This window comes from Nymphaea colorata, chromosome 1 (assembly GCF_008831285.2).
Source record: "Nymphaea colorata isolate Beijing-Zhang1983 chromosome 1, ASM883128v2, whole genome shotgun sequence".
NCBI classification, from domain to species: domain Eukaryota; kingdom Viridiplantae; phylum Streptophyta; class Magnoliopsida; order Nymphaeales; family Nymphaeaceae; genus Nymphaea; species Nymphaea colorata.
In genome coordinates this window covers 11,472,648-11,497,781 of record NC_045138.2, presented here as the reverse complement: position 1 = coordinate 11,497,781, position 25,134 = coordinate 11,472,648, and the positions used below count along the sequence as shown (strand labels likewise).

The following is a 25,134-nucleotide window of genomic DNA, read 5'->3' as shown; positions in this document are numbered from 1 at the left end:
GATAGAATGTAGGATTGGAATATGCAGCAGTTCCATCAGATGTAGTCAATTTAGTATTCAAAACACTGGGGGTAGTGATGGGTTTGCAATTAGTCATACCTGCCCTGTCCAAAACATCAAGGGTATACTTGTGCTGTGTAAGAGTCAAACTATCATTCGTCCTGTCAAGTTCAACACCTAAAAAATATCGTAATTCACCCAGATCCTTCATCTTGAATTTTCGCTTCAACATACCTTTAACATAAGATATATGTGAAGAAGAATTTCCAGTTATAACAATACCATCAACATAGATAAGTAACCAGGTGGTAGCTTCTTCAGTATGATAGATAAACAAAGAGTGATCGAGGGAGCTTCGGAGAAAACCAACTTGTTGTATATGATGAGAAAAACGATCAAACCATGATCTAGAAGCTTGCTTCAACCCACATAGAGACTTGTGTAATTTGCAAACCCATTTTTGAGGATCATGAGTAGTATAGCCGGGAGGTTGCTCCATGTATACCTCTTCCTTAAGAATTCCATGAAGAAAAGCATTTTTGACATCTAACTGATAAAGAGGCCATCCATACGAGACTGCAAGAGAAATAATCACACGGATTGTTCCCATCTTGATGACTGGACTGAATGTTTCATCATAATCTTCCCCATATTGCTGAGTGAAACCGCGCGCCACAAGTCGTGCTTTATACCGATCAATGCTACCATCTGGTTTATATTTCAGTTTATAAACCCATTTTGATCCCACAACATTCTTATCAGCTGGACGAGGGACAATCTGCCAAGTCTGACATTCATGCAAGGCTGCCATTTCCTCATTCATAGCTTCAACCCAACATTTTTCCTTACTGGCATTGTGATAAGATGTTGGTTCCACCTTTTTGCTGACTTCTGTCATAAACAGCTGAAAATCCAAAGAAAAACTGTTATAGCTCACCCATCTATCAATAGGATGTCGCACGCGTTGTGATTGGCGTGGAACTGCAGTAGGAACTGATCGCCTAGAATACACCAGGCCTGAGAACCGATTATGCATAGGTGGCTCACTGGGCTGAGAAGATGAAGGCATGCTGTCCAAGGAAGTAGTGCTGCTCAAGGAACTACTTACAGATGTCTCGGGCTCATTAACAACTTGCTCATTGTGCTCAGTCAACATTTCTGCCCCTTGTCTTAAGATTTCAGCATGAAGCCAAGTATCATAAACTTCATTTTTGTCCTTGAGTGTCACAGAAGTAGCCTTGGGATCCTGTAACCTGTTCTCATCAAAGACAACATGCCGTGAAATATGTACACGCCTAGTTTTAGGGTTGTAACACCTATAACCCTTGTAATTTTCTGCATACCCTATAAATTTGCATAAAACAGCACGATCTTGAAATTTGTTTCGCAAGGAAACATCAACATGCACATAGCACACACATCCAAAAACACGCAACTCCTCATAACGTAGCTGTTCTTGATGTAAGAGAAAAAATGGTGATTTTCCATCAAGCAAGGCCAATGACAATCGTTTTATAACATGGACAGCCGTATGGAAAGCCTCGGTCCATAATGTCATAGGTAAGTCTGTTTCATGCATCATGCTGAGTGCACTTTCAACAATATGCCTATGTTTCCTTTCAGCAATTCCGTTTTGCTGAGGTGTATGCGGACATGAAATTTGTCTAGTGATCCCATTATCTAGTAAGTACTCAGTAAATTCATTAGAAATAAATTCACCACCACCATCACATTGAAAATGCACAATATTACTGGAGTATTTATTTCGAACCAAGGCATGAAATTGAGTGAATAAGCGGAAAACTTCTTATTTGTGTTTCATGAAATGGATCCAAGTATATCGGGAATATGAATCAACAAAAATGACATAGTATCTACTCCCAGAAGAAGAAGGAACTGGAGCAGGCCCCCAAACATCGGAATATATGGTGTCAAAAGCCTTTGAAGCTCTTTTATTTATTAATTGAAAGGGAAGGACATGACTCTTACAGATATGACAACTCGAGCACATGCTGGACTCACTGACTAAACTCAGACTGGACTTGTCTAAGAGCCCGTCTGCAACAAGACTTCGAACAAAAGATTGATTACAATGAGCTAACCGACCATGCCAAATGGATGGCATATTATACTCTGCGACATTGACTTCACTATGACTTGGAAAACATGATACGGAAGGGTGAGGTCTTGACATCTGTGGAGCTTCTTCAAGGACATACAAATCTCCTTTGCGAGTGCCCTCAGCGAATGTCTTCTTGGTTCGAGCATCCTTGACATAAACAGAAGAGGGTGTGAATTCAACAGAGGAGTGAGTATCATCAATAAGCTTGGACAATGAAATAATTTTTTTTTTGACACTTGGAACAACAAGAACATTCTTTAATGGAATGGAAGAAGAGCCCATAGAAATTTGTACATTTCCAATGTGCGATATTGTGTGATGGGAACCATCTCCCGTGACAACTGAGCCTTTATCTAAGTAAGGGAGAGCACTAGAGAGATTACCTGCGTCACCAGTAACATGAGCTGCTGCTCCAGAGTCCACATACCATTCTCCTTGCTCGTTTTGTTTCAAATGAAGCTTAGACAGGGCTGTCATGAGGAGTTGTTGCACGTCTGCTGAAACATTAGATGTCTGATTTGAGCCAGATGATGATGAAGCTGACCCTACTGCTGCCTTGTTGTCACGTCTAACTTGATTATTTTTGTCCTGCGGATTGTGCCAACATTCTGACTTTACATGCCCCCTCTTGTTGCAATAGAAACAAGTCGGAACCCAGTGGTGTTGGAAGAATCCCTCTTCCCATTCCTGCCTGAGGAGTCCAAGTACGAGTGCGATTCCCTTGCAGTGCATGTGTCCCTGTGATCAGTACATTGTGACTGTTGTAAGGAATCAAATTCTGTCGCTGAACACGACTAGCTTCGTGTTGGAATAGCTTGGTCTTCAGATCTTCGAAAGATGGGAGGACAGGTAGGACTTCCAAGGATGTGCAAAAAATGTCAAAATCTGTTCCCAGTCCACTCAAGGCTTGTTGCTTTTTGTCCTTGTCGCTGACGGGATGTCCAATGGCAGCAAGTTGATCACTTACACTTTTAATTTCATTCAAATATTCCAAGACTGTACGCGTCCCACGCTTGATGTCCTGAAGTTGCCTTCTTAACTGCAGAAAACGTGCTTCGGATACTAGAGAATACGTTGTGGCAAGGGTAGACCACAACTCTAGGGCTGTTAAATCATCATCAATACCTCCTAATATTTCCTCTGACAAAGTAGAAGTAATATAGGCAACAAGAAACTGGTCGTGAGCTAGCCAAACTTCATATTCAGGATTATTTTCAGTAAGGGTTTCATATTCAAATCTGATTTCACTCATAGCCGCAGCCCCAACAGCTTGATCTCCCACTACGGTCTTCTTCACTTCACGGTCAATATACATTGGAGGTGCTGGAGTGGTCCCATCGATATGCCCATAGGGTCTATGACTTTTAATAAAAGGGACAATTTGACGTTTCCAAGTCAAATAGCTACTATGATTCAGCTTTTGAGAAATAAGTTGGGAGAGAAAGCTGGAAGATAGAAGAGAGGGAGTTGGCTGATCCATAATTGAATAAAGATGATTAGGGCAGACCACAAGAGCAAGATTTAGGGCAGCGACAGAAATTAGGGCAAAACGATAAGAAATTAGGGCAAAACAATTAGGGAAAATCGATTAGGACAAATTGATTAGGGCAAATCACGCAAGATTTAGGGCAGAAACTGAAAAGAGGGATAACCACACCAGAAAAGAAAGAATTTAGGGCAGATTAGGGCTAATCACATCAAACTGAAATAACTCACCGGAGGACGATGCAACCTGACTCTGATACCATGTAAGAATCTTCACAAAGAACTCGTCTCTCCGTTTTGCATCAGATATATTGAAAAGAGAGAGGATGAAAGAAGGCGATGGAGGAAAGGGAGCAGCCGGCTTAACACAGCCCTGCGTTCCTTAATCTTTTAATTAATCAATAACCCTAAATAGGTTACAACAAATTTGTACAGAAAAATATAAAATATTACAAGAGAGCCACCGCCTAGTATCCTTAGGCGTGTGGATATAAAGAGAATGGATCGGGTCTGAACAGACCCGATCCCCATACGCTAACACTGATTGCATATGAATGGTTAATCTACCCATACAAAAAAGCAAGAAAGAGAGCAGCTCAAAAAAGGGTTTCAGTTCCCAAGCTGCCATCTACTACATCCATATCCTGAAGATACATTCATGTGAGGACAATGCAGAAAATAAAGTCAAAATCAGCCAATACTTTGGGCATAAGTGGCTACATGGCGTATGAAAAACCCAGTAATAAGCCTCCACAATAGTATCAGGTAAGATATTAAGAAATATATTTAGAGTAAAATAAGTGTGAATGAAATCAATACAATATCTTTTAACAGATAGCAAAATTAGTTTTATGAATGTGTTTGGCAGCGGTATAGCTTACCTTTTCATCTGATTTGTTATGCCAGAGAAAATGAAGACACACTTGACAAAATTATTAGCTAAATTTGTCTAGTAAAGGTCCAGTGAGACGACATATTTCTTTCATTTTCTCTGCACGAAGGGAAACTGAGTTTCAGGAAGGAGATATGCTGTTGAAGGGATTTCTCATAAACTCAAAGATAACTAGCTGATTAATTTACAATTTTACACAGAGGTGGACCAGTTGACCCAATCCAAAATCCAACCATAGGCTTTTTAACTAAACCAACTTAAGTATATGCTATTGGAATTGGGAATACCATTGCTGCTTGCACCAGACTTGCCCTCCAATGGATCCTTAGTAAGGGTTCATATTGTACTCATTCCAGTTAGCAAACTCGAAGAGCCAAGTATTTTGATGTATTGTCACTACATACAAGCACAAACCCAAAGTTATAATCCTATGCTCAAGTTCCAACTAGACGCAGAACTAGTTGAGAATAACAACTCAGGTATGAAGAGCCTGGTCAAATGTTCTATTGAGTCCACAAAATAATTTGTCTTACTTATACAAAGGCAACAACAGCAGGTTCTGCAGTAGAAATTGACCATGGAATCAGGTTCAACTTTTTCCTGCTAATCATCAACAAGATTATGCAGCTATTTTCTTGAAGACTTGGACAACTCTGTCAGCTGGAAATGCTCCAAAATAGAGTTTCAAGTTCCAACCATGCTACAGTTGACCGTATGCCTAAAGATATCAGCCCAAAGTTTATTCAATCAATGTCCAGTAAGGAGGCCCTATTCATAACCTAGGAGAAGCCATCCACATGCCTCAATGTCTTAATAAAAGCTTCAAAATTAACATATGGCTGATGTAATAATGCTAAGTAGTAGCCTTCGTACCTCCATATTAGAGTTATACTGTGACAAGGACATGCCTATTCACGTTTAGGGATAAGAAAATACATCTTTTACTATACTGAGAAAGAACATTTTCCAAGCTAGGTTTATATCACACTAGTTAGTGATGAAAAAGGCAGACATGTTCCATTCTCCATCTTAAAATGCACAAAGATGCTCACCACAATATCCAATAAACCCTACACCATATGGAACAATGACATGAGCCAGACTCAAAAGTTATGCGCTCAGATATATCAAGGAACTGTGCTGATTGTGAAAATCCTCCATGCCTATTCACGTTTAGGGATAAGAAAATACATCTTTTACTATACTGAGAAAGAACATTTTCCAAGCTAGGTTTATATCACACTAGTTAGTGATGAAAAAGGCAGACATGTTCCATTCTCCATCTTAAAATGCACAAAGATGCTCACCACAATATCCAATAAACCCTACACCATATGGAACAATGACATGAGCCAGACTCAAAAGTTATGCGCTCAGATATATCAAGGAACTGTGCTGATTGTGAAAATCCTTCATAGCCTGCCCAAGTCCTTAGGTTACCCAGATCCCTACTGCCTAGCAAATGCTTAGGCTGGTAAGAATGACTAGGCACTGCAAATATGTTTGTGCAGTACATTAATCCAACAATATATTTATGCAGCTTTGATAATTGCACCATTGAAGCATAAAAACAAAAGAAACTACCTCACGACCAACGAAGGGTGAAATATTGACTGAGAATGCCATCTTCACAGTTGGCTCTTCAATTTTTATGGTCGGCAATGCCTTTCCCCTGCTTTTATCAGCTATAGTTTCACCAATCTTCAGAAGGACAAAGAACAATTGTGGTTAATATTAGTCCTCAGAATGCCTTGGAAAGATTGACCTCATGAAAAGATGTATAGAAGCCATAGGTTTACAGCTTTAGTACAAGCAGCTTGACATGCTTACAAGAATATCATCAATCCCACAGACAGCACAAATATCTCCAGCATCAACATAGTCAACTGCTGTCCTCGAGAAGTTCTGGAACACAAATAACTCACTAATTTTTGCTGATCTACATGATTCATCCGGGGTGCAGACCTACAAGACCAAAGTTAATCTTTGAATAAGCTACTTATAAAGTCAAGGAAAAGAAGCAAAATGGGAATGTCACTGCTCATAAATGAAACTTCCATGTGAGATAGAACAAGCAAAACCTTGAATCAGCAACCTTGGCTTCGGGCATTAGGTAAAGGAAGAAACACGTAACAGACATTTAAGACAAATAAATGCCAACTGATTCATAAATTTGAAAGCTTGTCTCTCTTACAAACCTAACAAAAGTAAAACAGGCAATAAACCATGTCATTCATTAAGATCTATTATTGATTTATACATGGTCATCCCATACTGTGTTTAGTTTGTGTACGATTGTGGTCTTCTTCTATAATGGCGCTTCTTATGTGCCATGAGTAATGTAGTCATTGGTAGAAATAATAGATCAATCTACAGTAGAAGTTATGTGACAATGACATATCAAAACAGGTCCGTCACCCACGTCAACACGACTTTGATGCAATTGCAGCTGCAGATTCAGCTCAGGTGCAGAACTCGACTCAGTCAATGCGATCACGTGCTGTTAACCATACCTACACTCCTTTACCATATTTTGGAAAACAAGAATACCTCACCAGAAAGCACCTGTGGCCTTCTCACCTTTGTCTGCTTTAGGAGATTGCAACCAAAAAACGATGATGGCGAGTCATGACATCCACCTCCCTCACTTTCCTCTCACTCGTTTTTATTGAAGGATATGCTTAAATAACTATGGTTTTGAACCCAATCAGATTGCAATCCAAAGCCCATGCATTATACATTGTGTAGTCGGTGGCAGTGCTGTAATTATTATTACTTGTGTTGTTGTTATCTTGTCATGTTGAATTCAGTTGTATAATTAATCCAAGTTAGGGCGCGACTAACCACTTGAGGCTGCCAATGTTGTGAAAGAACCTCGTTCCTGCTTGTCTCCTCTTACTCACAGTTGAACCTTTGGACATCAAGACCTGTTTTCTGTGACGGTATCAAAGCAACAGGTCAGGGACAGTTTTCTTCTGAAGGTGCGACCTGGGAGAACTCTTTTCCACCTTACATCAAAGATTTCTGGGTTTTCAATTCTCTCTTCCATTTCTTTCTAATCTGCTATTTCTTGTCTCCAAGTCTCCATATTTCTATTCCCTGTGCATGTTCTCTTGTTCTATCCAACCTTGCTGCACGTGATTTATCTGCAACAGACTTAACTCTAAATCTGACATTTTTTTCTGTTTTGAGTCTTTCACTTGTTCATTACTTCTATTACCTCTGCTTACTCCATTCTGTTCCTAGTGGTTTGATTTCTTCTATTTATCTCCTCTATATGCTGCTTAATCCTTCTCCCTTTTCTGTTTCTATTGTTACCAGTCACATCTGCACTCCTTCTATTTTGTTGCCGGACACAACATCAATTGCAGCCAGTATGTTCTGATCTTTTGTCAATTCTTCATATTTTTCTCTTAGGCAGATTCCCTTTACACTTCCATAATTGTCACAGGCATCAGCTAGTCTTATCTATTGTTTCAGTCTACTTTATGAATACTGGGCTGTTCTTTTATTTGCAATTTTTGTGAACTGGTTTCTCCACCAAAAAAAACCAAAACACATAAAAATGTGGGGCTAAGTAACGACTCTATCATAAAAGTTTGGACTGGTATAGGCACCCAGAATTTTCTCAAAGCACCTTCAGAGTCCCATTTATAAAATTTCAGACCCAGCACGACCCTCCTCACAGTAATTCCATTAAAGCCCTGGCCTCTTACATGGTCCAGGTATATTGTTGCACCCTGCTTGGACCAATCGAATATCTGAGTCCCAACAAACTGATTCTAAGATCCAACCAAATCATTATCCAAAATGAAGATAAACTCCATTTTCAAATCCCAACCCAATCAAATTACTTTCAAATCACATCCAAGTCTAAATCAAATCAAATTTTAGGTCTGAAGTCCAAATCTAGTTTGATCAGTTCTCAAAATCAAGGCCCAGTATCCGAATCCATTAAAACCAATTTTAAATCCAAATCCAATTTTCAAAATATAAGCAAATCAATTTTTAAATCTAAATCCAATTTCCAAATCTAAGTGAACCTACTTTTAAATCCAAAACCAATTTCCAAATCTAAGCAATGCTACTTTTAAATCCAAATCCAATTTTCAAATCTAAGTAAGCCTCCTTTGAAATGCAAAACTAAGCAACCTGGTTAAAGTAAGCCTCCGAACCTTCTAGTTCTTGTTCCTCATTTTACCCTTGGCCTAAATCATGCAATCATTTTTTACCGCCCTGGATTGGTCTGTGGACCTACCCAATGTGTTAAAGTCTGCATGATAGGTCTCTACTTTTAGGTTTTGTGCGATAACATGCTTAGCCATTTCATGGCTATTAAATGATTCATGGAATGCTGTCGTCGACTCGTGTGCACCAAGTTCTCCTGATTAATTGAATCATGTTTAATTGATACCCAAAGGAGATCAAGATCTTCTTACAAGCGAAACCACATACTTTGGACCAACATTTTTACGATCCCTCGTTAGAACAATTTTGGTATGTTAGGCTCATTGTTAGACTCTCTGCACATGGCTTAGTTATTTTGTTTTGCCATCTGCATTGCGGGTAATCAGGAACTCGTAATGAGTGAACATGTTTGCCATTTATTTGTTCTCTTTTTCCCATGATAGACCGATGCATGTCCCACATGTTTAGTTCACATGGATCTTAGCTGCTGAACAGGTATTTTCATTTCATCATACTCTGCATTAGATTCCTCCTCATAAATAAGATTCATATCCAATGCTTAACTCATTATATTCTGGTTTTGTATACTATTGGCATGCTTAAGGTTTTACTGAGTTGCTAATAATCTGGGGGACACATGCTGGGGTATGAATTTAATATCAATTTCAGATGATCACCTAACAATTGAGTAATTAAACAAGCTCGTTCAGTTTTAGTGTTTTGGGATAGTTTGTTCGATTGTAATTCTTAAGATAGTGTAATTCATTTTGGAGGCAGTAACTTAACTGCACTTTTAAGATATTAGATTTGGATCACCCACTCCCTGTGGATTAAAACCATACTCACCATATCATTGGGAGTTCGGTTTACATTATGTGTTGGCTGAATTTTGAAGTGTTTTCACTATTGAAATAGCATTTAAAAGTTCATTCTTACAAAACACCACCACTGGTAGCAAAGCCACCACCATGTAGGTTGCTTAATTGTGCTTCGTAAAGTATGCTACATGAGTATTCATGCGCTATCTTGAAGCTGTAAGTGCTGATTATTTGCGATTTCTTTTGAATATTAGTTGGAAGAAAAGTGTTTTCTCTATCTCAAGTATTTCTTTGTTTTCTTTTTCATTATAACAGAAAATAACTAGCAACTGACCTCTCGTGCCATTATGTATATTTGGTCATTTACTATGGAGCATCACATTGGTGGAAAAGCATGTTGGAAATAAGAAGGAAAAATAATGAACGATTATACGGAAAAATAGAAAGCATGGAGAACCAAACATTGCAAAGTCATGCCTTATCTTTTAAATAGAGTCAACTTGACTATTAGTGCAAAGTGAAAACTTTGGAAAGTACAAGTTAACTCACAAAGTTTGAGGTTGTCTTAAAGAAATCCATAGTATCAGAGATATAATTTTAATCTTCAAGCTAGAATTATGAATATACACCAAGGAGACAGATTAATAACAGAATACTTTTTTCAATTCAAGAATTTGTTGAAACTTTAGTTTATAAATTTTTACAGCTTCCTAAATATTCTTTTTGTTGCCAGAGATAATAACACTTACATTTGGCACAAAAATTGTGCCGTTATAGTTTTAGAAAGCTATCTTACATATCCTTTTTAAAAGGATTATGCAATGAGAAAAAGGAATGTAATAATTGCATTTTTGAGAAAAGATGAAATCATTTCATTTAGAAAAAGAGAACTTTTCACCATCGGAACATTTTAATTAATCCATTAGAATGTTTGAAGCCCATTTCCTTAATATTGAAAGGTTTTTCTTATTATGTAATATTTGTGGATAATGTCACTAGATACATTTGGGATATATAATCAAATTAAAATCAAAATTTTCTGAAATTCAAAAATTTCACAAATAATAAAGAATAAATTTAACACCATTATTGGAATTTTTAGATCAGATTCTTTGCGTCTGCAGTCGCTCAAGTGTCCAGCAATGTCAAAAACATGTGACACCCAAATAGAAAATCCATGTGAAATAGATGGTAAGATATTGAACTCAATAATCTTCTCCTAGAGTTGCCAGCCTAGCCCTAAACAAGAATTTAACTCAATGTTATGCTCTTGCAGGATATATTATGTTTCTTATCAGAAACTGCACAAACATGTGGTTAGTATAAAGCAAATGATTCTGGAATGTAAATGGAGAGAAGATAAAACTGCAAGCAAAGATGCCTCTTGATAAAGCAAGCGATGTCTACGATAACCATAAATCAGCACTTTATGCAAGAAAATGTTTTCCCTGGGTCACTGAAAGAAACAACTTGCCTTTACTTCTGCTCCTTTTTCCAGCATTCCAGCTTGCAAACGTCCTATTGCAATACGTCCTTTATGCTCATCATATTCAATATTTGATACCTGCAATAAAGTAGATCTCTATGAGGTGCCCTAGACCAAAAGTGACATCTTTCTGTTCACAGATAAAATAAGCTAGCTTTCAATCGAATTTAAGTCACAAGAAAAAGATAATTTGAAGATGGAAGCTGCAAGCTGTAAACAAAATGCACTAATTCATTGCTATAAGAAAAGTATTCACGAACAAGCATCTGCAGTGCACCATCTTTGTCTATCACTGGCTCTGGAATGCATCTAACAATAGCTTCAAAAAGTGGACCAAGATCATCTGCAAGACCATCAGGTGCTAGTCCAGCCATTCCTTTAATAGCACTTGCATATATCACTTGAAAATCACACTGCACAAACCATTCAATGAATACCAAGTCAAGTCCATGCTAACGATTGCACTTAAATGCACGCTACAGTTTGTCTGTGTGTATCTTTGAAACCAATTAAACAAAAATGTAGTAGTAATTATACTTGCTCATCCGTTGCATTTAGCTCGATGAAAAGTTCAAAGGTTGAATTAACCACAAAATCAGGACGTGCTGAAGGCCTGTCAATCTTATTCACCACCACTACCACTGCATGTCCAAACTCAAGAGCCTTTTTCAATACAAATCGTGTTTGTGGCATAGGACCTTCCACTGAATCCACCTTTCACATGCAAAGCAAGATAAAATAGATAAGCATGGTTTTTTCAAAAAGAAAAAAAAAACAAAATAAAACAAAAAACCAAAAAAAAAAGAAAAACAAAATGCAAGAAAAAAAGATACACCCTGCCAATTACAATCCTAAATACTTCAATTAGATGTGCTGCTGCCTACCTCATCTCAAGACAATTTCTCAAAAGAAAGGGACTAAGCCTGTCATCAGATTTTTAATCAAAAGTATGATGCAGAATCATGCAAAGATCTTAACAAATAACATAATAATCCTTCATAGTAAACTATGGCTGCTGCAATCATTTATGCTGTCAATTATACAATGTCAATTGTCAAGTGCTTCCTCTGGGAACCTCTTTAAATTGCATAAGTCAGCAGGTAGAAGTGAAAGAGTACTTTCCTGAATAATGAACTAAGGTTCCTAATATAAAAGATATGCAAATATGTAAGACTGCACAGTGCGAATTGATCTATCCAAGAACATGCTGCAATTACAGTTCATATAACGCTGTGTGTCATAATAGTGCCCTCTCATAAGCATGTCTCAGAACCAGCACCTAAGTAACATGGGCTCTTCAAAAGAGCAGTTTGCAAGTTTCCAACTCAGGTGCAGATGTGGCTTGGGTGCTGCAAGGGACAATTTGCCTCCTTTTTTGCTAAATCATGGATGGAAAACATAGCTTTTTGATTGCTAATTAATAATTTTATTGTTCGTAGACAATATATATATATATATATATATATATATATATATATGCTGTACACTACCGGCAGCTATACCTTTTTTGCTAATCCTTGCTGCACACCCATGTATTTTTGAAAATTGCTGCACCCCACACCTGTGTGACACAGGCCAGTGCAGAAGCTACATAGCTGGACAAGTTCCAACCCCTGACCGAGCAGAAACAAATAAAGTGCCTTCGTGTCTGATAAGCAGTGCCCACTATGGATCCAACTGATATCTGTTAAGGCATGTTATTTGAAAGTCATACACTTCCAGGTCTGAATCTGACTTGACCTATAATTTTTTTTTTTTTTTGGGTTAATCCTTGATGCATCTGCACCCATGTATTTTTTAAAATGCTACACACCCATGTGACATAGACCAGTGCAGAAGCTACAATAGGAGCTGGACAAGTTCCAACCCTGACTCTGCAAAAACAAATAAAGTGCCTTGGTCTCTGATAGGCAGTGGCCACTATGGATCTAACTGGTATCTGTTAAGGCTTGTTATTTTAAAGTCATATGATTCCAGGTCTGGATCTTACTTGGACCTACATTGCTCGTCCTTTAGTAAGGGCCTTTGGGTCTTCTGCAGCCCTAATATGTCAATGAGTATCATTGGAGAGAGGATTGTCCTAGAAAGATAATTGATGCTGCCATCGTGGTAAAAGCAGTTTTCAAACACATAACAAGAATAATTCTGCAAGTATTCATTGATGGTACAATTTTGTGAGTGAAAAAAAGAAAACTGAGAAAGAAAGGTTGAAGCATTATACCACCAAAAGTACTCCTTCCACCATATTAAGGACACGCTCAACTTCTCCACCAAAATCGGAATGCCCTGGAGTATCAATAATATTGATCTTTGTATCCTTGTAAAAGATTGATGTGTTTTTGCTAAGTATTGTTATTCCTCTTTCTCTTTCCAGATCATTTGAGTCCATTATCCGTTCTTTCACAACTTGATTGTCACGGAAAACCTGCACCATGACCATGACCGAGAGATAAACTGACATAACAGGAAATTATCACCAAAGTCTATAATGTTTTTAAGCCAGCAAGCATTCTCTAAGAAGATTAATATTTTAAAATCATCACAACCCCTTTTGTAAAAAATGCTCCATGTTCTATTTGCAGTGTGTTTCTTAGAACATTTTTTTTGCTTGTTTCTGTGAATAACCCAATGCTTCATTGAAGGACAGTGATGGTAATCAGAGAATATAATGAGTATCTAGAGCTTATCTCTGAGGGGGTAAGCACAAGTCAGATAATAACAAGATTTTGCTTTTCTTTTTGGCCCTTACTCTTCAAGAAACATCAAACTGTGCCACAAGTGTTCTTGTAAATTGCAGTTTTCAACGATGTTTCAAGGCTTCGGATGGGTGTTTAGAAGTTAATGATGTTTAGTATTTTAGAAATGTGTGTGATATCTGAGAGAGAGAAAAAGAGATGAGGTAAAAAATTAAACCACTATAATGTATAGAACTTGATGATGCAGTTTCTTTAACAACTATGCATTCTTGGTCAAGTAAACTGGTGGCTATGACTAAATAAAACAAATATTAAGGAAATGCATAAGTTTGCTCCATCTTGTTGGTCGAAACCTCAGCCATAAACTTAATGCTAATTGATTACCTTAGCTTGCCTCAGCATTGCATCCACTAAAGTTGTCTTCCCATGATCAACATGAGCAACAATTGCTATGTTACGTACATCTCTTCTAGTGTTAATCTTGGTCCTCTGCTCAACTACAGAAAGGCAGCCTGACATTACAATCATTACCTCAACAATATTCAAAAATAACTAAATATTTCAATATACTCAGGCACTTTTTAGAATTATTGTGTTCTACAGCTGGCAGGAATCGTGATTAAGAAAGACAATTTCCTAATATGTCTGGACATAACTGAATCTAATTCAGGAAAAGTTCAAACCCAATAAAACTAATTAAAAAAAAAAGCATTAGAAAATGTATTCAACACACCTTTTGACATACCAATTTGATTGCTTCGATAACTTTGTCTAAGTTTCAATATTTTAGTTACACAAATGTTTAAGTTTGACAACAAGAAAAACAATTGCATCCTAGAATATTGGCATGCGTGGCAATAATCAAGGAATGAACCAACGCATTTCAGGAGTCAAACCTTAAGCCACACCCATATTGGCAAAGATAGGCACATGGTTGATACATGTTTCCCACATAAAACAAAACTATGACAAGGTCATAGTTATTGAGGAGAAATTCCTGGCAGGAATAACAGTAAAATGAAATCATCGACTCATCAAATCCATAAGCTACAACTTTAATGCTACTTTGACGGAACAAGACCCATATACTGGGAACTGGAGAAAAATTGGAGAGCTGCAAACATCTACGATCTATGTCAGCTTCACTTGTGGATAATAGAAGTGCAAGCCATAGACGCATGCAAATAGAAGCAGGCAAGAAATATACCTGCATGGGTATGAGTTGCTGCAAGAAAGGAACACTTGATCGCCTTTTGTTTGATGAATTGCATAAGTAAAATATTAACAGGAAAAACGGGAAGAAGACACCACATTAGGGAATTATCTTCACGACAACCACCAGATCAGTATCATAACGTTGCTACTTCTAGCGCAGATTAAAATTAGTGCTCAAATTTTTTGTAGTGCGTTGGTTACAGTGAAACCATGGAATATAGAAAAGCAAGAGAAACCACACATCATCCAACACTAGCCCTCTCGCGACGTGCTCCCTTTAGAAAATAAAAAACAAATTTAACTCAGAAATCAAGTCTTGTTCAAAATGAGCTCGTCCAGGCTATGTAAGCAGACTAACAATCGTAAAATAGGTTCCTCTCACGCTCACCAGAATCCCCGCCCCAACCCCAACAAAGATAACTAGAAGAGTAGAAAAAAAAAAAAAACAAAACAAACAAACAAAACCAGCAAATTAAAATGAATTCAAGAAAATGTGAACTTAGAAAATCCATCCAATCTAGCAAAAAGGCAAGTGAAATAACACAAAGGAAAGAAACAACGCCAAAATTACTAGATGAAGTTGGACTACCAGTGGCGGTCTCAACTGATGAAGCGGAACAATGAAGGATCGCGGAACGCCTGTGCCGGTTCGTAAATTGGATCGGGGGCATCATGACTGGAGAAGAAAGTGTCGTGCTGAAACATGGAAGCTGAGTGGCGCCCGAATGCAGGGATGGAACCCTGGAAGTCGGCTGCTGCATGGGGAAGGGAAGAGGAGGGCTATAAATCCCCATAAACAGCGCCATTCTCTCTCCCCCAATGAAGATGGGAACAAGAGAGAGGAATCGGCAGCGGCAGCGGCAGCAGCAGCAGCAGCAGCAGCAGGTGAGCTTCGTTATCCCCTCTTCTGTTTTTGAACGAACGTTGGGTGACCTCGTCTTTCTCTTCCTACCTCATCTATGTGGGTCCTATGCATGAGGCTGCATGGCCACTCATGCACACATCTGCCCAAAACGCATTCGAATGGCGGTTGGATGCCCGTCTCCCCGACGTCGGCGGCGGATTCAATGATCGATGGTCGAACGTTCACTCCGATGGCAGGGGTGGACCCCGAACTTCTACATGTCCTGAATATTAAATTAAAATTTTCAAAAATATGTGCATAAATTTCATTTTCTAAAATATTAGGGAGGCATGACCCTGACACCCTTCTTCAAAATTTCTTTTTAAGTTATATATAAATTAAAAATCATTTGTTTCATATAAAATTTTAAAAAATGATATTTTAGTGTCGGTCAAAATTTTAAAACCTTAATTGAGCCCTCTTCGTAAAAAGTTCCTAACCCGGTCGGTCCCTAGCGTTGATTGCTTCTTTTTACTTTTTTTTCTTTTTCTTTCTTTTATTTGTGTCTCTTGCCTTTACGAGTTCCAGGGATTTTCCTTCATCCATAATCTTTTTTTTTTCTCATCCATTTTTTCTTCCCTTTTTCTCTAAAAAAGTTCTCCAACTCCCTCCTGGGGGCTGGTTTCGATGCATGCACTTTTTTCCTAAAAATCATGGAATTTTTCCACAACCATCAAACACTCTTTCAGCAGCATTAGGATTAAAATCTTGACATTCAGGGTGAGGGATTTACATCCCCATTCCAGAGACAAGTCATGTGTGATTATCTTTATTTCAATGTGGGAGATTTCTATCCAGTGATTGTTGAAAATTATAAAAGATATGGACCGTTAAAAAAGATGTTAGAGACCAAAATTTTAAAAACGAAAGCTTGTTGAAAACTGTTGCGTAAAGGTGTGGCTTGTATAAAACACACTTGGCACTAATTATCTAATTCAATTAGAACAATGATATTTAATTCATGGAATAGGCCATAATATTAAAAAAAAAGAATAAGAGGAATCGAGTGGAAAGTGAAGGGAAACAATAGTTGAACAAAAAAAAATGGGTGTACGGAAAATGCCACACTTGAATAACTGGAATGAAGAAGGCTATCGGATATAAGAGGCTAGAATTTGGCATGAAGATTAAAGCCTCAGAATAGAAATAAATATGTATGATACCTGCTGACGAGATTCAAACACGAACCAATATGTATGCAAAACTGGTTGACATATGGACATAGAGAAAAAATAGAAAACAGTCATGAAAGTAAGGCATGAAAATAGAATTCAACTTCAAACTGAAAAGATATCAAGCAAATATAAAATCAGACAATATGTATGGATTAAAGAGTAACCAGCCGCACCATGTATAGGCCAACCATATTTAAAGAGTTCTACTCCAAATAAAGTCAATGGTACTCATAGTGGATGAAAGTGAGACTGTAATTCAGTTTCCACAAAAGAAAACAGTGCAACAACTCAGTACAGTTCAGCAAATAAGTAGTTCATCATGTACAAGCTGAGTCAAAGATGGAAAAAAAAAGGCAAATGGACTACAACATAACCATAAACACAGTTTGGACTATTTTTTGTTTGAAGTTCTTCTGCAATTCACTCTTCTCTTCATTCTTCTTCTTGTTTAAGCTAACTTTCAATTGTGTCTGCTGCCTCAAAAGCAGGGAAAAACTTGTAGATTGAACCCTTATAATGGTATGTACTTGCAACAATGCTCCCAATATGGTAAACACTCAGTGACCTGCCTTCAAACACAATATATGACTTTTATTGGGCCTTCATCTTCCACACCCTACAAAAAAAGAATGGGGGTCCATACCATGATAATGAAAAATAATTTTGCAAGTAGAGTCAACACAATACAATGCAACCTACACATAACAATATATTAAGTAGTCAATGGAATACACTTACTATTTTTATAACCATTGCACATTTGAATTGTCATAGATGTGTGCAACTCATTATTCCATCCTTATTGAGTTGTTTGCATTACAACTTCAATGATGTCATCTCATGTGATGGACCCTCATCAACATCAAAATGCTCATCATTAGGATTGTGTTCTAACATGATACAAGTCGCTAGTACAATCTTAACTTGTTTACGGATGGATATTATGCTTGACATTTTAAAGGGAAACATCCTTTCAACATTACAAACATGCTTTCAGTTAACATGAAAAGCATGAATGTTGATGATTAAGTAGTTCCTTTGGAGTTAATACTATGGAACCCATAGTAGGTTAAATTCATGTACATGATAACGAAGACGTAAGGAGATAATAGGCTGAAAATATTTCGACAACCACCACAGGTAAGATAATATTTTTCCACATAATATAAATACATTATCAATACATGTGATTGTTAAAATGCAGTTTTATGTACATAATAAATAGTCATGCAAAAACAAATTTATTTCACCTCTAAGTATGACGAAGGGTTCTGTCGAGTGATCAAGTGCCCTATACAGTAGCATTGAATCACTTGTACTTTATTCTCATTAAGTCAGTATATAGTGGAATTACATGTCAAATCCAACTACACCCATTACAGTCTATGAAAGAAATCGATTTCTATCTTGATATCATGTTTTCTCTGTTGATGGTACCCACATTAGTATATGTGTGTCATCAATTGCATCTAAACAGTTCTATGTGTATTTGAAAGAAACGAGATGTGCAACATATAGCAATTATAAATTGTTGACAAATGTATGTTCAATGAAAGTATGGATAAAAACTATTAGTGCCTCGAATTTGTTGTGGAATGTCTTTGTTTAGCCGTTAAATGTATTCTTTTCCCAATCGACGAATTGCATGGAAGACACATCTAGCATACTTGCTAATCATTTACCATAAATGTTGAAATGTATTTTGAAATACATGGTTATGCTCATTATGTTCAATGGTTAAAATAAACATGGTTATTTGTTCTTCTACATTTATGTCACGAGAATCATCCAATAAATGTCATTGTTTCAAGGCACCACATAATTTGACAAATGTTCATTGGTCCATCCGTAGTAGTCCAAATAATTCCTTGGATGACTATTGATGGTGTGATTAACAAATTTAGATCCAGTGTATCTATATGGATACACAATTTGCTTATGTCATTGTAGTTGTTTTACAAGAAAAACTGATACATTTTATCATTTGAATAATTATTTTTTCCTCCTTTCACTCCTTTGTAGACATGGCTAGGACACTACATGATACAAAAGTTAATGGCATTCACATGCAATTGTAATATAGTAAGACAATTGGCATTCCACTAACAACTATGAAATAAACACATTCAATGCAAACTAGTGAATAATGATAACAAGACCATACAGAAAAAGCATGACATATGTATCTTAAAATGAAAAGGAACACATTCATATGTATAGCACACATGATTATTGTTTGATTCATAAATGATTCACTATATCTTTCTAGATACACACAGCCCATGAAGTATGTCAGCAACCTTGTCATATTGAATACATCTAGCTGCTTGACACCAATTTTGGACATTCTCAGTAGTGTTGTGCAACACATTAGAATAGTCTTTATAGACTACATAATTTATTGGTTTTTTGGAGGACAACTGGTTGTTTCTACCATTTGATGTGCACGAATCATGTGGTTGTTGTCTCTGAGGTGTGGGTGATGGTAAAGGAGATTCATCATTCAAAATTTGAGTGAATGATTGATTGTTGTCAAATTGAATTTCAAAGTCGACTGGTTGGGTCATATGTGTGTTGGGGACTATATCACAATCTTTATCAAGAAACATGCTACTGCACATGTTACTAGCTTGACCCATAGTTATAAATCCATACTTAAGATCCAAATATTTCTTATTAAAGATTCAAATATTCAAATCCATACTTAAGATCCAAATATTTCTTATTAAAGATTCAAATATTCATCGTTTGGATTTGAAATCTAAAGGTTCTATTATCTAAATTTGAAACTATTAGAATTGAGATCAAAGTTATATTAACCAATGTCATTGTCAAGTTCCAAATCATAGACTTTGTCTAGTTTCAATATTTTAGTTAGGATCCAATCCAATTTTAACAAGATCCAACCCCCAAATTTTAAAATCTAATATCAACTTTTTCTGAGATCTAAAATCTATTGCACACAATTCTGATTTGAATTTAGATTTATAGTTTGCTAGACCTTAGGGCTTTAGAATGAGCTAACCAGATTATGGTTTTAGGTTGGTCAAGATAAAGTTAACTTGACTAAGGTCTAAGTCATGGTGAAATTAACATGACTGGGTTTTATTCTAAGCCAATGTTTGGTTTATGGCAGTAGACTCAATGTCAAGTCTTAGTTTTAGGCATTAACAGAAACTTAACCAGGGTTGGCTTGGGGAATTAAGTCTAAAATTTTGATTCCACATAGTGGGTTCTTGAGCCAGTCTCAGCTAGGCGCCAGAAGACTTAAAACATGGGTGGGTTCTAGGGTAAGTCTTAATCATGTGTGGACCTATGGGTTTTGGAGAACTTTTTTGAAAAAGGGGTTCAGTTTTAGAAAATCATCTACTCTATGATTTTTGTGTTCAATTAAAATTTCACTTGAATTAGGGTTTTATATGCCCAAACTACCATCAAAAGCACATTACTATCATAATTCTTAACACTTTCTAACTGATATGTGCATGTTCATAGTTTTAAAATCAAATATGTGTGATCCTGAATCTAAACAATACATGATTTAACTAAAATGAGAAACTATATGATCAATGCATGTATAGAGCTTGAAAATGAAATTTGAATTAAACTTATAATCAAGCAAAGAGAAAAGGGAATAAGGAGACATAGTGATCTTCATGCCTACCTAACTTGCAAGAATTTAAAATCTAACCGAAAAAAACACTGAAATAAACTATTGTAAACATGCAAAGAGGAATTAAACTAAACTAAGGTATTCTTTAAACAAATATAAAAGCTCAAGCAGAAATACACTAAGCTAAGCATGGAGAAAGAAATTACACTATACTAAAGAATGCTTTAAACAAATCTAATAACTAAAGTAAAAATAAACTAAAGTAAGCATGCAAAAGCAGAAAAAAAAAACTAAGCATACTTATAAAAAACTAAGAAAAGAGAGAACTAAATTGCAAATAATAAAAGAAAGAAAGAAAAACAAGGAATTACTTGAAATGATGATCTCCTGACCTGCACCCCTCTGTAGAGCACTACCTGTTCCCATAGACTAGGCATTGGAAGTCTGGCTTGACTCTAAGGGGAACACCACCAAAAACCTAACTTAGACTAGGACCTAAACAGACAAAAGTTTTAGGTCAGAAAGCATTTTTCACCAATGTATAGATTTCTAAAAGCATTTGCTTGAAATTTCCCAACTTTTGTGCTAGCATATCTTGGAATTTTTGTGTGTTTAGAAACTCCCACCCTCATGGGGTATACGTAATGGCCAAGGGGTGGTGGGAGATTTCTCTTCAACTTTAGATACAAGACTAAACTTTGGAGAGGTCCTCCTCCCAAACAAATCATTGGTTAAAGCTTTAAAATCTTGCATTCTACGAGTTCTTGAAATAAAAAAAAAATGTTTGCATTGGAGTCACATAAACATAGATTGTGATTGCATCTAAACCAACATGCTCACTACAAATTTTTGCAATCATGGGCATTTATACAGGATTGACATCTGGCATAATGAATGAATCAAGCACAACATTTTTCTCTATATGCACACTTATGCGTTTGGACTTTGAATTGGGACATGGTTTTGTTATTTAGATCATGATCCAAATCTAAAGAAAATTGTAGAAAACATATCTGAGTCTAGAAAATGTTATAGAAAATGCATCTCATATGTGATAGAAGATGAAATAGTGTTTTGCCCTGGGGCATGGGTAAGAGATTCAAAAAGAAATGTCTATTTTTGCCCTTGGTTATAGATCTGGATCACTTTTTATGTATTTAAAATGAAAATGAGATTTCAAAGAGCACTAGAGATTTGAAAGTGATTATAGAAATACGAACAAGAAGAGGAAGAGAAACAACGATCACGATGTAACGTGGAAAAACCCTCAACACGAGGGAGAAAAAACCACGAATGAGGAGGAGTTGGTGCCCACTAGCAGCCAGACTTTCTCTCTCCTTAGATTATCATTAACTCATAAGGATTAGGGTTACATGACTTAAGTAGTGCCCAAAACGGGCTACAAGGCGGGTCGGGTATGGATCCAGACCCGAAACATACAATCTATCAACACTCCCCCTCAAGTTGGGCATACATATCAAACATGCCCAACTTGGATACATTCCTCTCAAATGAAGCTGAAGGAAGAGCTTTCGTTAGAACATCAGCAGTTTGGTCTTCAGACTTCATGTAAGGTAAGATCAACTCTTTCGCATCAATTCTTTTCCGAATGAAGTGACGATCAATTTCAACATGTTTTGTTCTGTCGTGAAGAACAAGATTGTTGGCTAAGTTGATTGCAGACTTGTTATCACAGTACATCTTCATAGGTCCTTCAATCTCTATTCCAATGTCAGTCAACAATATCTTCAACCATAGTAACTCTGACACTCCCATAGCAACTGCCCTATATTCTGCCTCTGCACTGGATCTAGAGCAAACATCCTGTCTCTTGCTCCTCCATACAACAAGGTTTCCTCCCAAGTAGACACAGTACCCTGTAGTAGATCGTCTGGTATCACCACAACCTGCCCAATCCGCATCAGAATAGCCATCGATTTCCACAGTCTCTTGTTTCACATACAGGATTCCCTTGCCAGGATTTTTCTTCAGGTAGCATAGCACTCTGTCCACAGCCTTCAGATGTGCATCAGTTGGTGCATGCATGAATTGGCTCAAAACATTCACCGCAAAGGTGATATCAGGTCTCGTGAGGGTAAGATAAATCAGCTTCCCAACCAGACGTTGATATCTTCCCTTGTCTTCTTCACAGAGAGGCTCTCCATCTCTAAGAATCAACTTGTGCCCAGTGTCAAATGGGGTAGGAGTAGGTCTACATCCCAATTTACCAGTTTCTTCCAGCAGATCTAATGTGTATTTCTTTTGGTTTAGTACAAGACCAGTACTAGACCTAGCAACCTCCATACCAAGAAAATACCTTAGCTTGCCAAGATCTTTGAGATCGAATTCTGTAGCCAGTAACTCTTTTAGCTTGATAATCTCCTCCTCATCATCTCCTATGACAATCATGTCATCAACGTAGACTAGCAGGAGAGTAACCATGCTCTCCTTCTTCTTCACAAATAGAGTGTGATCTCCATTTCCTTGTTTGTATCCATGACGTATCATCACTCTTCTCAGTCGTTCGAACCACGCTCTGGGCGATTGCTTAAGGCCATATAAGGCCTTTTTCAGCTTACAACATTTTTCTGGTTCTTCATATCCTGGAGGCATATGCATATATACTTCTTCTTTGAGGTCACCATTGAGGAATGCATTCTTAACATCCAGTTGATACATCTTCCACTCCTTCATCACAGCTAGGGATATAACCACCCTCACAGTCTTCATTTTCGCAACAGGAGCAAAGGTTTCCAAGTAATCAATTCCATATTTCTGGCTAAATCCCTTGGCCACAAGTCGAGCTTTATATCTTTCAACACTCCCATCTGGTTTGTACTTGATGGTATACACCCATTTGGATCCAACTAAGTGAGCGGCTTCAGGAATCTTCACCACTTTTCATGTCAAATTTCTTCTCAGGGCATCTATTTCTTCTTTCATTGCATCAGCCCACTTGGAGTCACTTTGAGCTTCAGCAATAGTCATGGGAATCACAGCCAAAGAAAGAGTAGAAACAAAACACTTGTAATCTTTTTCAAGTCTGGAATAAGAAACAAAATTACCAAGGGGTGTTGAGTACATGACCTGACACCCTTTCTCATGGCAATGGGAAGATCTTCATTCTTCTTTTCAACCTCATCATGAGTCTCCATGGTCTCCACGGTAGGACTTGGTTCATCCAGGGAAGGAGTGGCATTGGGATTGGAAGTAGATCTAGCATCACATGTCATCATCTCTGTCCGAGTACCACGTCTAGAGTAGAACTGTCCAAACAACTGAGGGCCTTCCTTCTCAATGCTAGTGTCACACCTTTCCTCCTTCTCAGGCACATCAACAGTAGTAAGTGATTCTGCTTTCTTGTAGTCCAAAAAATCTATAAACTGAAGTTCCTGTCTCTGAGAATACTCTTCCCTGCCCATAGACTGCTCCCCCTGAAGAGGATTCTCACCAAAGTAAGATGCATGTTCCAAGAAGGTAATATCTCTCGTAACATAAACTCGACTAGTAATAGGATCAATACATTTGTATCCTTTTTGCGTAGGAGAGTATCCAACAAAGACACCTTTGATAGACCTAGGATCAAGTTTTTTGACATTTGGACTGTGATCATGGATAAAACATACACAACCAAAAACACGAGGAGGAAGAGGAAATGGTGGACGACTGCCAGGAAGCAACGAGTGGGGAGTCCTACCATTCAAAACACGACTAGGCATGCGGTTAATAAGATAGGCACTAGTAAGAACTGCATCACCCCAATAGTGTTTAGGAAGATTTCTCTGAAACAAAAGAGCCCTGGTGACATTAAGAAGTTGACGATTTTTCCTTTCAGCTACCTCATTTTGAGGGGGGGTGTAACTACAAGATGTCTCATGAACAATCCCCCGTTGTCTAAGAAACTCCTCAACAGGCTGACACATGTATTCACGGGCATTATCGGACCTGAAAGTTTTAACATTCGCACCATATTGGGTATGCACAAGAAGAATGAATGTCTCGACGATACGAGGAACCTCACTGCGGTCTTTTAACAAGTACACAAATGTAGCACGAGAGAAATCATCAATGAAAGTGATAAAATACTGGAAACTTTGACGAGTATGAATTCCCGAAGGTCCCCATACATCAGAGTGAATCAGGGAAAAAGCTTCATTAACACAACTAGAAGAAAGAGGGTACGAAGCCCTCACATGTTTGGTAAACTGACAAACATCACAAGAAATGGAAGACAAATCAAAGGAGGAACACAAGTCTGGAAACAAATGTTTCAAAATCCCAAAAGGTAAATGCCCAAAACGTTCATGCCAGTACATAAAAGACTGAAGACAATTTTCTCTTCTCTTATCTGTCTTGCGGATCACTATCAACAGAGCAGTAGCCACACGTATGGGAAGACGATATAATCCATCAGAAGCTAAACCAATCCCAATCCTCTTCCCTGTCACCAAGTCCTGCAAAACATAGCGATCGGCAGAGAATATAAGTTCACAATTCAATTCTTTAGTAAGTCTACTGACTGACAAGAGATTTAAAGGAA

At 37.4% G+C, this 25,134-nt stretch overlaps 1 protein-coding gene across 2 annotated transcripts in view; it reads right to left on the bottom strand.

Annotated features, from left to right (window-relative positions):
- LOC116268053 (putative elongation factor TypA-like SVR3, chloroplastic) overlaps positions 1–15,978 on the bottom strand; it is a 43,804-nt gene extending 27,826 nt beyond the window's left edge. Inside the window, exons 1-8 of one of the 2 annotated variants that reach the window (XM_050078944.1) lie at positions 15,492–15,978; positions 14,072–14,184; positions 13,213–13,416; positions 11,529–11,705; positions 11,252–11,404; positions 10,980–11,069; positions 6,330–6,464; positions 6,084–6,200 (exon numbers count right to left, since the gene is read on the bottom strand). In XM_050078944.1, the coding sequence (XP_049934901.1) occupies positions 6,084–6,200; positions 6,330–6,464; positions 10,980–11,069; positions 11,252–11,404; positions 11,529–11,705; positions 13,213–13,416; positions 14,072–14,184; positions 15,492–15,708 (1,206 nt within the window). In that variant the 5' untranslated portion in view covers positions 15,709–15,978. The remainder of the gene's footprint in view (positions 1–6,083; positions 6,201–6,329; positions 6,465–10,979; positions 11,070–11,251; positions 11,405–11,528; positions 11,706–13,212; positions 13,417–14,071; positions 14,185–15,491) is intronic. The other variant, XM_031649886.2, reaches the window with a different exon arrangement.
- Positions 15,979–25,134: the final 9,156 nt, after the last annotated feature.